At 30.1% G+C, this 14,054-nt stretch overlaps 2 protein-coding genes across 11 annotated transcripts in view; one reads left to right on the forward strand and one right to left on the reverse strand.

The window, feature by feature from the left end:
• LOC142323472 (solute carrier family 41 member 1) overlaps positions 1-14,054 on the forward strand; it is a 185,630-nt gene that overhangs the window by 91,493 nt on the left and 80,083 nt on the right. Inside the window, exon 2 of one of the 5 annotated variants that reach the window (XM_075363142.1) lies at positions 91-170. The exons of 3 other annotated variants lie outside the window; for them this stretch is intronic. In XM_075363142.1, coding sequence (XP_075219257.1) covers positions 91-170 — 80 coding nt within the window. Of the gene's footprint in view, positions 1-90; positions 171-6,576; positions 6,727-14,054 lie in introns of those variants that run through there. One more of the 5 variants, XM_075363139.1, reaches the window with a different exon arrangement.
• Positions 1-14,054, reverse strand: part of LOC142323473 (uncharacterized) — a 125,402-nt gene that overhangs the window by 88,439 nt on the left and 22,909 nt on the right. For 2 of the 6 annotated variants that reach the window (XM_075363148.1, XM_075363153.1), the window contains exons 1-2: positions 9,412-9,579; positions 4,763-4,883 (exon numbers count right to left, since the gene is read on the reverse strand). In XM_075363148.1, the coding sequence (XP_075219263.1) occupies positions 4,763-4,883; positions 9,412-9,453 (163 nt within the window). In that variant the 5' untranslated portion in view covers positions 9,454-9,579. Of the gene's footprint in view, positions 1-4,762; positions 4,884-8,251; positions 8,491-8,581; positions 9,344-9,411; positions 9,580-14,054 lie in introns of those variants that run through there. The other 4 variants (XM_075363147.1, XM_075363152.1, XM_075363149.1 and 1 more) reach the window with 4 other exon arrangements.

Genomic DNA, 14,054 nt, shown 5'->3' on the forward strand with positions numbered 1-14,054 from the left:
TGTCGGTGGTGTTTCTGAATAGCAAGCTTGCAATTCTAAGTTCCTATAATAATCACAATATTTTTCAACCGTCTGTGAATTTGTTTATAGATGAAGTACGAAAGTTCAATGGATCGCGTTCTTTTTGACCCGCTGAAAACCATTTATTTAGCTTGGATTACCGGAACGATGTAAGTTAATGTCAATTTAAATAAAATTATGTTTTTAACTAAAAATATTACACACACACACACACACACACACACACACACACACACACACACACACACACACACACACACACACACACACACACACACACACACACATACATATATATATATATATATATAAACACATTTAATCGGAAACTTCAAGTAAAGGTAGAATACAGTAATACAGTAGGTGTGTTAGGCATCTTTCTGTAGAAAAATGTTTAAAACTGGAACCACTAGTAAAAGTTGACTAGAAAAAATATATCAGAATACACTGAAAAAAATTTATCGTTATTACGTTAATAATCAGGCTACTTCTATCTAGAAATAGATATTTTTGTGATTTATGTGATACCATACATACAGCGCTATGTGACTTTTTTTATTATTTGAAGAAGTAATTGAATAAACATATCGGGCAAACATTTCTAACAGTAAATACTATTTATTGTTGAAGTCGATGAGCATCTGACTGCTGGAAACGAATTAGGTACATTAAAAATGGTTTAAGTTCTTGTATTACAAAAATGTATTCGTTATACAAAAGTATAAACCCGATGCTTCGACCTTAGTATCCCATCCGTACTCTGTTACTGACGATACTAAAGCGTAATATTTATTTTAAATGTATGTAAATAAAAACATTTTTATCCGGTAAGAACCTCAACCCGAAGCACTTACCGGTCTGTAATTTTAAGTCGATCGGTTTAAAATTACTGACCATTATTAGCTTTAATGAATTGCTTTCCTCCAAAAATTAAAGAACCACCCGCTCCTGTTCGCGAGTTGTCTACACTACGACCGTTCAGTCTGATCCCCGCTGCAGATTATTACGGAATTACATATACGAGTATAATTATATATTTAATATAATCTGATTTTAAATGTTAAAATTCTTCCTACTATCAAACGATTCCGTCGCTAAGATCTAATTACAACAAATCGCATAATAATGCGCACTAAAGAATTAATTATAGGCTTGAAAACCGTATACTGCTTCGACCTCATTTCTGACATGATCGACTGTACTATAAAATTCTACGAACCCGTAAATTTTTATAACATGACGGTCGCGGGATTTCCCTCTTGATTTGTTATCTGATAACCATCAATAGAATCGAACGGAAAGTACATTTACCGCTTTAGAGTTAATATATTACGAGTTAGTTTTCGGTAACAACTGCTAATTGACAATCGCTGAGAAATATAGTTTGAAAAACAGAGATAAAATATCCAATTTTTAAAACCGAGTTATTCGAAATGAATTCACCGAATAAAACGAATGCGAGTGAGCGACCAAACCTCTTGTCTCGTTCGTGTCCGACGTTCATTCGGTTTTTTAGTTCGTTAATATATGTTTTATCATTTTTTTTAGATAAGAATTTTGTACATCGATTTAATAATTTCACCAAAAAAACGACCTTTATTGGTTTTGTTAAGGGCGAATACAATAAATTTTAAAAATATTTATCGATCTTATTTCTTAAGGGAATTTTAAACAATCGTATTTTAAGTCGATCAAATACTTTTTTTATTATTGGATAAAGTTTAGAAAATCTAGTATAAAAAATTGCAAGATGGTCTAAAATAAAAATTTTCCATCTCATTTTATTAAAGATTTTCATAATATATTTTATAATAAAATACGAATTTATTATGAATATATAATTATTTGTAATTTTAATTTACTTTAATTTCAAAATTATAAAAATAAAAACCATTCCTTCCCAGTTTTATCGCTGGTACAGTATTCCGGTGGTTTACTTGGAAAATATGAGAGTAATTTTAGCGAGTATTCGTTACACTCTTAGTTATAAGTCGCGTACGATGTAAACGGTAATTCCAGGAGCACACTGCTATAGCTAACCCGTCCGTAAGGTGTTCTCCACTGAAACGAAGAGAACCTTTAGGTAAGGGAATGATATCGGTGGGTAACAAGATAACCTAACCGAGTAGAATGGCTGAAATCTCTGAAAACGAAAAGATTAACGGAGGCAAACGAAGAGACCGATCTGATCCGTTTTTTTACACGGAAATATAATATCGATTCCCAGTTAAGACTAGTTGAGATCAACCTTCGGTAATCGGTGGATGGATGGATAGCCGAAGAGATCCGCCTCTGAACTTGAAATCTAGTCAGACCGTTGAACTTTGTATTTACAAAATATTGAAAAAATATAATAATGCATCGGCCGATGTCTGTAAAAATTTATAACGGAAATTTGAATCTAGATAATCAAGATTCTATTCTCTACTTTCTTTTATTTCCACATCCCTTTGTGCGGGGAAATTACTTCTGAGATACTGGTCGACTGCCATAAGCGACAGCACCACAGCTTTTATGATCAGAAAATTATTCGTTGAATTACTCATAACCTAAACAGGAATATAACATCCAATAAAAATTATTATCGTGAAAATAGAGAATTTTATAACGTTTTTAAGGTCGTAATAAAATGTTATATTTCGTTTTTCATAAATTTTTCTTAAGCGTTTTGTTCGGCCCGCTTTAGAAACATAAATAAAAGAAAACTAAATGTAAGGAAAGGGTGTTTCCATTTAAAGACAGTGGTAAAATTATATGTACTTCAAAACGGATTTTAAATTTACGTGAATTAGTACTCTAATACTGTTTTATCAAAACTATTTCTACTACCGCTTCGGTTTCCGCACGATAAGGCTCATCGTTTTTCAAAAACCGTTGAAGTACGAGCAGCTGATCAATTATTAAGAAAAAACAAAACCAATTCAAAGAAAATAATGATTAACGAGAGCAAATCAACTAGCCGAAAGAAAAGATTTTTACATGTATAATTTTTAACGACTGTCGATATTTTTATTTTTATGGAATTATGTCAGAGATATGTAATAAAACATAGCAGGAAGTTACATAATAACAATAGCGAATAAACTACAAAGATGATCGTGCCCTTCAAACAGAATACGTACATAACAAGATAAGAATAGAAATTAAATGATAGGCGGCGTAAAAATGTAAACAAAAAAAAAATTTACATGTGAAATAAACAACAGTACACTAGTCCATATTAGCAGTTATTTATACTCGTAAAGATTTTATTTTCAAAAACTTGAGAAAGACCTGAAGGTTTTTATTTTATATTTTATTTGTTTATTTGTCGCATCAAATTACTATTTTAAGATCAAATTCGATCGAGCAATAACCGGGAACAACTTTCGGTAACAATGACAAAACATTCGTCATTTAAAAAAAAAAATTAAAGCGATAACAAAAAACTAAAGATAAAAAGAGTATGGGTGATGAAATAATGAACAAAATTTTGCAGTTTTAAAAAGTTACAAGCTAGGTTAACACATAGAAACATAAAAGTTTGAAGTAAAAATCAGCTTTTACTAGAATAGCAGATTAAAAATTTAAGCGAAAAAGTACGTTTTATGTCATGCCGATCACCTCTTAAACATCGTTCGATTTACAAGCACACGATGGATTTTAGTATTGTCGTAAATAAGCATCATAAAATAGTATTAAAAGACATTATCCTTATCAAACCGATCATAGCTTCAAAACAAATGGTTGTCGAACGGGGGCCAGTCGTATTCGAGCCTTTACAAAAAACCATTAAAATTATCCTCTTTTCTTAATTTCTTGAAAATCTTGTACTTGTCATACGTGTTAAAACGGTTCCCAGAAAATAATTCCTATCTCTAAATAGCGGTCTAAACTACTAGTGACATTATTAAACATATATATCGATTTTTTTTTATACAATCGTCTTAACGCTTGTAATAGAAGCGTTTAGTAAAGGCTATTAGTAATAGTAATAATATGTATAAAATTATTACAGTAATAAAAAGCATAAAATAAATAATAATAAAAAATAAGTATTACTATTACTTTTACAACTCAGTGGAAAAGTAATAGGTGTCAAATCCCTTCGAAACGATGTAAAACTAAAAACTTCAATTTATCAATGAACTTTCTTATATTTGATTTCTGACCGTTCTGACAGGCGGTTCGTACTCCTGAGTTTTCTCTTGATCGGAAAAAGTGAATTCTCATTCGCGTAACTTTTAAGAGATCCTAGCGATGACCGATCTGCCGTTTCCCAGTATATAATAACTACGTACTATATTAACTACGTCAAAAAAATTTTGGCTAACAGTCTAGTAGTTCCGGTAAAAAATATTTTTAAACGGCAGACTAGTCTTTCCAGCCGCTAGCACACAAGAGTGCTTAAACGGCTATTTATGGTACTTATTTTTCTGCAGTATATGTATTATGTTTACCGGCCGCCTATCCTGTGTTACCTTCATTTTATCCGACCGCAGATAATATTTCTGTTTTCTGTTGGTGCCCGTCCATAATATTCACTGGAACCGGAATAGATACAATTCCTTTAAGTAAATTAAATTTAACTCTTAATCAGCTATTTATGTTATTATTAACTTAATATTCGTCGCTTTTAGACTTCTAATTGAGAAAGAAATAGATTCGATTGTTCTTGATCTTATTTTTACCCTTCACTAAATTATTATCTTTTGTATTATTACGGTTATTATTTATATTATAAATATTTTGTATGAAATACCTTGTTCAATTGCACTTTTAACACCTTCCAGATTTCCTCGTATGGATAACAATCTTAGCTGTTCTAATAGTTGAATTACCTTTAAACTTTCATTTAAATTTTCGGCATCGTATGACTTTTTCTGTAACAAAAATAAAAAATCGCTCGTCACTTTTGTTTAAAGAATAAAATTTTATTTTTTCTATATAATAATATTTTTAAACAAGAGTATTATGTGTTCTAAAGCAAAATCCACCGATATAATTATAAACCCTAATTGAAATTTCAAAAAATAACGACAGTAATAATATAAAATTATATTATTTCGATAAAAATTATTAAAAAACCTAAAGATATTGCGTCAAGCCGGTGAAAAAAAACATATACCACGATTTTTTAATATTAAAAACCGCTCTAAATGTAGGATTAAAACTGATTTCTCTAAGTAATTTGTATTGTAGTTTCTCCCTGAGTAGCGAGTAGGAACTAAAATTCGCTACTGATCGGTCCGCTATCGCACTAAATCGTTTAGAAAGTCGCTCGTACACATTTATAATTAATTTTTTTCACTGAGCGATGTGAAAAAATTATCATCGCTGAAGTAAAAAAGTCCTGACGATGTATAAGATATATAAGCCATAAAAGATAATCCCGTTGAAAACTATAAAACTGCGGATAGAGTTTCGAATATGAAAAACATTTTGGAGGTGGTCGCTATATTATCGGTGTTACAATTACGTCGTTAAACGGAATGTTAGATCTGTATGACTCTTTGTGAGATAAAAATTTGATTTTTATTTATTTAAAACCGGCATGCAAATGCGTACAAGTTACATCCGTACCGTAAACGAATTTACGAGTTTATCTGTACATCGGGTTCTAGTAGAAATAAAATAATTGGGCCGAAAAAAATAATTGATAGGATGATTTTCTGCAAAATCGTGATCGATATCAAGTAAATGTTAGTTACACATAATTCGCGCGCTCCTATGTTTTCAGTACGTTCTTGTTCACGACTTATTTTGATTAAAGTTAATACGGCAAATTTAAATTCGATAAAATTTTGGATAATTTTTGTAGTAAACATTTTGATAATTTTTACGGGAGATTTCATCCCCCACTTGAGCGATTTACAAGCGCACGATGGATTTTACTAAAAAATATCTAGGATCAAAACGTACACAGAATATAATTACGGTTACAGTACAGTATAATTACGGTTACGGTAACAAACGGTTTACGATATTTCTGATAAAAAATTTCAAAAAATGTTTTGTAGATGTCGATTTTGAAAATTTCAAAACGACTCCACTCAAAACTGATTTTATTTTACGGTTTACCTGCTCATAATGTAATTTAAAAACTTAAAGAAACTATAGTTTCCTTTTTTTTATTTCAAACGAGATTTCCTTCTTTCTTTAGTTGAATATTTTTTAAAAGCCTTTTGGTTAAAAAAAAAAATAATAAAAAAAATAAATATGATATGAAAATTTGAAACGACTTATTTTTTTAAATATGGATCTGAGTGGTGGTCCTTCCACACATAAGGAAAGCAGAGCGATTAAGGTAGTATAATTGTAAAGTTATAAACAATGTTTATTTTTAGCGCAAACAAGTCAAGTAATATGTTAAAAGTAAAGGTGACTTCATCGAAAAAACTATTTAAATTTAGTTTCATGAAAGTGTCTTTCTATCGTATCGTAGCCAAGTTTTTTCTTAAGCTCCCGAATTCCGTTAACTAAAATATGATAACCGACCAGATAAGATTTTCTATCGATGAATTCAGAACGGGACGTTAACATTTCTGTGTTCTTAACCGACATCCTGACAACGGTTTAAGATATGGATTCTCCCTTCCTAATCGCTCCACGTTCGTTGGCACCGGCTTTTGTCCGACCGAGATTCTCTTCGTCTCTTTTTGTTCTTCAATTCAAGATGCGGAGACGTTCTGATGTTCGTCGAGGAGATGTCTTTTCCCCTTTCCGGTAATAGATTACCATATATATACATATATATATATATATATATATATATATATATATGCATAAATATTCATAATTTTTGTCGATAAATCTAGTCACAGCTACTCATACATAGAAATAATATATCGACACAAACAAATATTTTAATATGTTTTATCCAATCGAAATAAAATGCTAAATTTAAATCGCGAGCAGCACCTTAATTTTATTAAATAATTGAATCAATTTAATTATATTATTAACCAGACCGTGTTGTAATAAACAATTTTTTTAAAATTATATTTGGTTTTACGATAAAATATTATTGGAATTTTATTTATAAAAATTTATTTCATACAAGTTAAAAGTCGTTTTACGGGATACGATTGATTTTCTCGAGACAAAAGGATTATTTTCGTTTAGATTTGTTATTTTTTTAATTAAAGTTTTTATTTCATTATCTTTATTACGGTAGAAGACCGTTTACCGAGTTAAAGTTGGCCGAAAGCGATCTGGTAGTGCTCGACTTAATAAAATAAAGATAGATTGAATAAACTTGATGTCGATCGGTATTGAATTCTCGGCTCCGGGCGGAATGTTTTTTTTTTTTATAATTAATTATGTTATAGGATTCTCTTACCCAGGAATCACCCGTTACATTAGATTTTATATGAAGTTTAGGTATTAATATTAAAAAGCATATTTTTTGTTTATTTCTATATTATGAACACACACACACACACACACACAGATATATATATATATATATATATATATACAGATTGAGCACATTAATTGTAATACGATTTAAAAAATAATACCTAAAGAAAAAATGCCATAATTATATTAAGTAATATATATATATATATATATATATATATATATATATAATATTATACCTGTAACCTTTAGATATTTATTACTACTTTTAAAAGATATACGTTACTTGTAGAATACGTAATTTCATTTTAAAAGTTTAAAGTGTATCGAATATTTTAAATTGGTCGAGGTATTTTATCTTTATTACTTGGGAGAATACCTTTTATGCACAATATAATGCCGAGAAATTTCATAGTTATTTTTATTTTTTACCTTAAAAACTTATATTTTAGCTATTAGATTTTACAAGGTATGTATTTTAGAAAGCAAGAGAAGATTCTGACGAAAGGGGATTTTAATGTAGTCCTAAATATTATTTTAATTTAATCTTAAAATTTATCGACTTATTGATATTCTATTTTTTTCCCACACTCTTGCAATTTATCTTTTAATTATTTTATAACGTCAATTTATTTTATAAAGTCAATAGACTTTATTATAAGTTTTATTGGATACCCGGAACGATTAATATAGCTTTATACGTAAAGTTTACGGGAAACATTTAATTAGACTATTTTATTTTATTTAATTCTTTTTATGCGAGTTTATATCGTATTTAGATTTAATTCCAGCAAGCTTTTTCGTGTGTGTTTTTTTATTAATTATATCAGCTTAGAGAAATGAAAAATGTTTTTTGAATTTTTTGAAATATTCTCCTGGTTTACAATACCTGTTTTCTTTTGTGATAATTCCATCTAGATTTGTTCTTATTTTATATTGTTAAGAAAGTAGTAAACTTGTATCCGTTACAGTGTGTTTTGTTGGTAAAACTTTTAAATATACCGTAAAACCCTACAGTACACGACGGTAATACGACAGCGATTCTATCACTGGAATAGAGAATATATTTGAATACGGCGAATAAGATAAGATGACAAGCTCCCCGCTTCAAATTTAAGAATTCTGTCGATTAAATTCTACCAGTTTTATTAAAATGAAACTAAATAAATAGATTATTATCTTATAAATTAAAATTTTCTGTTGTCATTTAAGAATTTACCTTCGGAAGAGATCACCTCACAATTAATTAGATACAGATGTATTAAATCAACATCATCATCATCATCGCGATTGTAAAAAAAACAACAGCATAATTTTATCACGATAAAAAACATAAGGAATAAAAAATTCAGATTATTTTACCCGAACCTGCTATCGCAAACACTTCTTTGATGTTGCTTTCGAGGTCGATGATTGTAGTAAGAGGATTCTTTTGGATCGTAGCGTAGAAGTTTTATAATAACAGGAAATTCTGATACCAGTGATTATCTTTTCATAACTATATAACAGAAGAGCCGTGTATAGACAGATCTGTAAATTTTTCAGTGAACCACATATTTATATTTGATTCACGGAAACCATTCTCACGTGTCCCTATCGAAAGCGATCTAAATAACTATGAACTGTTCGTTTTATCCGGTCGCGAGAATGAAGAGTATTTAACCCGTAGGAGTTTTTATTATCAGAAGGGTCTTTTTTTAATTTTACTGTTAAACAGTAAAATTATATCGTTAATCGGACGTATTTTACGCGTTAAACGATCGGTAACGTTTACCCAATAAACTGTTTTTTAATTGCCTCGATTTTGGAAAAAATAAAGGAAATACAGGTAAAGTCGTTTCTTTTCTTCATAAAAAGAGATGTAAAATAGCTACCACGCGCGTTTAAATATAAAATAATATATTATTCTGCTATTCCAGTAATCCATAAGAACCGGTTTTTCGTTGATTAAAAAAGAAAATCGACAAAAACGTTTCCGGTGAGAGAATTGAATTAAGTAAGAGAAAAGCGAGAAATTATTAGAAAGCACATGATATATCATTCGCTTACTGGCAATGGAGTCGATGTAGTCGTCGTTACCGATTTATCCATGATCGTCGTCAAAATCTAAGCTTTATTGTATTTGGTGCTGTACCACTGGAAGGTGAAAATTCCCGAATCGAACTGACCGACTGGCCGGAACTAACTTCACAGCAGCCGATCTTCAACTAGCTAGATTTATGCTTGCTTTCACCCGACCTAAATTTAGCAGACGTGTTTCTCTGTCTCTTTCTTTCTTTTACGTGTTTACGAGGTTTGGCAAAACGCCCGATGTAAGCGGGAACGGTTTTGAAAATAGGAACCGATAAGACACGACCTATCGTCGATTATAATGATTTGCGTCCCTTTTGTAAACGAACGAAAAGTTTTAAATGATAAAACAAGTCACAAAAAATTTATTGTCTGATCTGCTGACCATCGGATAACATGATTGTAAATTAAGCAGTAATGTACGTTACAATTTATGGTAAGATAAGATCGTTCTATTATTCGATTCTAATCGTATCTCGAAAACAAGTAATAACTATTCGTACGCCTCTTCTTTTAATCGTACGGGAGGGATCCGCGACCTTCAAATAATCACGACCTTAATATTTTAACAAGAGGAGTAGCTTTTTAGTTTTACGTATTCATCTTTCAAAAACCTATTTTCAGTTTCGTATACTTTAATTAAAAAAATGTAATTTTCGAATTTAACCTAGCTTAAACGTTTAATAGAGCTTTATCGGACCTCATACTATTGTTATAATGTAGATTTTTAAAGAAAAACAATTTTCCGTACAGGTTAAAAGGAAAAAAAAATCAAATTTTCTAACTTTGTTTTCTGAAAAACAAAAAAATATACTCGAATATATTCCGATTTTATAATCTCGCAAGTTCTCAAATTCTCCTTTGTTAATGCAGTAAGATTTTCGCATTTTGAGTTAACCGGTCTGACTAGGATAACTTTTTCAAACTATTCGCTATAATCGGATGTATAGAACGTTTAAGAGGTTCAAGTTATTGGGTCCCCAAGGCTGTTACTATAACGTAGGGGTCTCAAGGCGTCGTTTAGGAAAAGTAGTAACAGAATATGAAAATAAACAGTAAAAATTGACGCTCAAACAAATTTTAACCGAAACGGTTAAAACGTAAGTAACGATACCGACTAAATTTCTAAAGTAAAACAGGAGGATTTTTTACCGAGCAGTTTCCTTGGAATTCACGGACCACATGAAAAACTTAGTCAAAAACATTCTTAATTGTCAGTCGACATAGGAAATAAAAAACTCGGTGTTGTGAAGACCAAACAAAGTTAGTTTTAAAAAATAGATTTTTACGCACTAAAATAATTTAAATAAATATAACGGGCCTCGAAACACCCACGTTTTTAGGAAAGCTAATAGAATTTTTATCACTTATAAAAACGAAAAAAACACAAAAAATCTCATTTCCGGGTCGTCTTTTTAACATTCATAGAATCGTTATGTGAACAGATTATAAGTGTAAAATGACAGTTAAAGGCAATTACTTTTATACTGATTTGAATACTAGATCGCGGATACCGGTGTTCTTTGGTGGTTGGGTTTCAATTAATCACACATCTCAAAAATGGTCGATCTGAGACTGTAAAGACTATACATCACTTACACTCATACATATCATCCTCATTCATCCTCTGAAGTAATACCTGACGGTGATTCCCAGAGGATAAACAAAAAAAAAAATGTATAAAAGAAAAATCGTTTCAAAAAAAATTTTCTTTTTGATAAGAGTTACATTTTACAAGCTACTTGTTAGAAAAAATTGAATTTTATTTGTTTTATTACGTATTAAAACTTGCTTTTTTCTGCGTCATTGGTATCGGTTCTGAAAAATTTGAGAAGAAACCTGTTTGGATTACGGACAATTACTCATAAAAAATAATACGCTTTGCATCTACTTTTTCAGCAGACTGTTTTAGGTGTTCTACAGCTTCGTTAAAAAAATTATTAAAAATATAGAATTTAAATGTATTTGAAAACAGTGTTTATATATTTTTTTTTTATAAAAAGATTTATAAAATCTATATTTTTTTTTAAATCCAGTTTTTCATTTCAATATCCTGTCTATATTAAATTAGTTGCTATTTCGGCTATCAATAAAGATATAAAATTTTATTTTGTACTAACCTCGCGTAAAAAAATTATTACTGTATAGATATAGTTTCGTAATGTAAAGTGCTGTGAACGAAAGAAATATTTCCATTAAAACCTTTCGGAATCTTGATCATCCGTCAGACAAGAAATGTCACTTCAAGCTCTTCAAGAAGTCAGATAAGCGAACATACTCGAGATCTGTACCGGATACTATTACGAGAAATGACTATACCCGGTTCTATCAGATAACCCGTTTTCGTACCCGTTTTAATGGAAATTTCCTTCGCAACCCCTTTTCTATCCGATCTATAATTAAAGCATGCTTTATACTCATACTGTAATAGTTTTTCTAAAACAGATTGGCGCAAAGATTGCTCTACCTACATCGATGACCGAAATAACTCCTTTTTTGTTAAACGATCGCCTTATAGAAGCGGACCATACCTAAATTACGTATGAAAAAAGTATTTAGATATGAGTATGCTCACCTAGTAATTGTCAATATAATCCTTTAACAAAGTTATTGAAGTCGGAATTGTAATACGGGGAAACCAGATGACACAGAATATTTCTTACGTAGAAATTTTCCCCAATTTCTACCGGTTTTCTTTAAACAAAATTACAATTCACTACAGAAACTAAGAAAATAACAAGTTTTAACACGATTAAAACTTAATATTTTTCCGTAAAACAATTCGTAAGTTATAATTCTACAAACACAGACTTTTTCTTTGTGACGATTACTGTATATATATATATATATATAGATATTAATATAATTCTTAATTAAAAAGCAAAAAAATCAATGAATTTTATAAACTTGAATTTAGTCATGGAGTAGGCTACATCTAGATCATTCGTAAAATTTATCAACGGTTTTTCTAAAGTCTGGACATTCGCTAACTTTGATATTTTTACAACTTCCGCAATAAGTAAAACAGGACTGAATTGAAGCTTCGTTGATAACATCCCAGACTACATTTCGTTTTGTCCTTCAACTTTATTCGTTTTGCGCACACTTTAAAAATACTACTGTGGGTTCATGATTACTTTGAGTATGCACACACACACACGCGCGCGCGCGCGCGCGCACGATTCTGGAGTTAAACTGGAAATCGAAACAAATTAGCAGACGGACGATAGTAAAAAAAAAACAAATTGTATTTAAGTACCTGCTTATTTTCCTATTTTTCTACTTATTTTCTTGTCTAAAGAAAAATAATAATAGACCCTCTATAATGATTTGTTAAAACGGTTGTAAAATTGCCAAAATTTTAATCGTTTTTATTAAAGTAATCTAATTAAAGTTACTTTAAAGGACATAAAAACATCTGATACGGAAAATTTAAAAATACCCAGAAATCTGGGGGTGAAGTACGAGTAAATATTACTCGTTTTTGAGATAAAAATTGTAATTTCTCCCATACTAACAACACCTCATTTAAAAAATAAAAATGTCAAGTACATGAGTAACACTCATACAGTTATATATTAAGTAGCATTTTTAGATTAAAATCCTTTCGTAAAACTCGTTTTCAGAATTTTTTAATGCAGTTTTTTTTAACGGTCTTACGAAGATATCACAGATAAAACCACGCGCTTAACATTTTTAATTTTCAAACTACTTTCTTGATCAACTCCTCGATATCTCTAAATCATCTATTAAAAATTTTAGTACAATACATCTCCATAAAACGAGCTACCTCACTGATTTTCATAACCAAGACATTCCTGAGATAAAAAATCAGATAGAGACGAATGGATACGCTCACTCGTACCCGTGACCGCATATTTGCAAAGATCTATTATCAAATGATTGTATTTTTTTACTAAAAAATTCCAAATTTTGGAGAAATACAAAAATTCAGGATCGATATATTTTGTGACCGACATCAATGGTTTTATTCTGTCTATAACAGCCAGGGAAGCAAATATTGCTATTTTTCCTGCATCCCAAGTAATCTAAATAAAGAAATAAGAAATCGTAATATTTTCAACGCGTCGAAATTGATTTTCTATTTTACTGAATTAGGTATTAATTTTCAATGAAAAGAAACCTAACGCTTTCAAAACGTTAGGGATTCGACTGCAAATCTTGTTTTATAGAAGCCGGGCAGAAATTATGTATTTTTGCAACCATATGCAATTAACAAAGAATAGTGAAGAAACGTTACAACGATTTAAGTAAAAATCACTAACTTTAAGCAAATTGTCAATAAATAAAACACTAATAAGAAATAATGAACAAATTAATATGAAATTACTGCTGTTCATTATTTTAATTCACAACTTAGTTCTTAAGAGAGTTCATATAACCGGATGATCGGCCAAAATAAAAATTGCTTATAATAAAGTTTACATACGTCACACCTTGTTGTACATCGGTTTAAGAGAATGTTTATTGTATAACATAACTTTTACGGTCGGCGTTTATTTACGTTAAGCAAATCTATAATTAAAAGCGAAACATAACATTTTTATATAAAAAAAAAAAAAATGCGAATTAGAATGTTGTATAATACAGGTCCATTGTTT

This window comes from Lycorma delicatula, chromosome 4, assembly GCF_047948215.1.
Source record: "Lycorma delicatula isolate Av1 chromosome 4, ASM4794821v1, whole genome shotgun sequence".
NCBI lineage: Eukaryota > Metazoa > Arthropoda > Insecta > Hemiptera > Fulgoridae > Lycorma > Lycorma delicatula.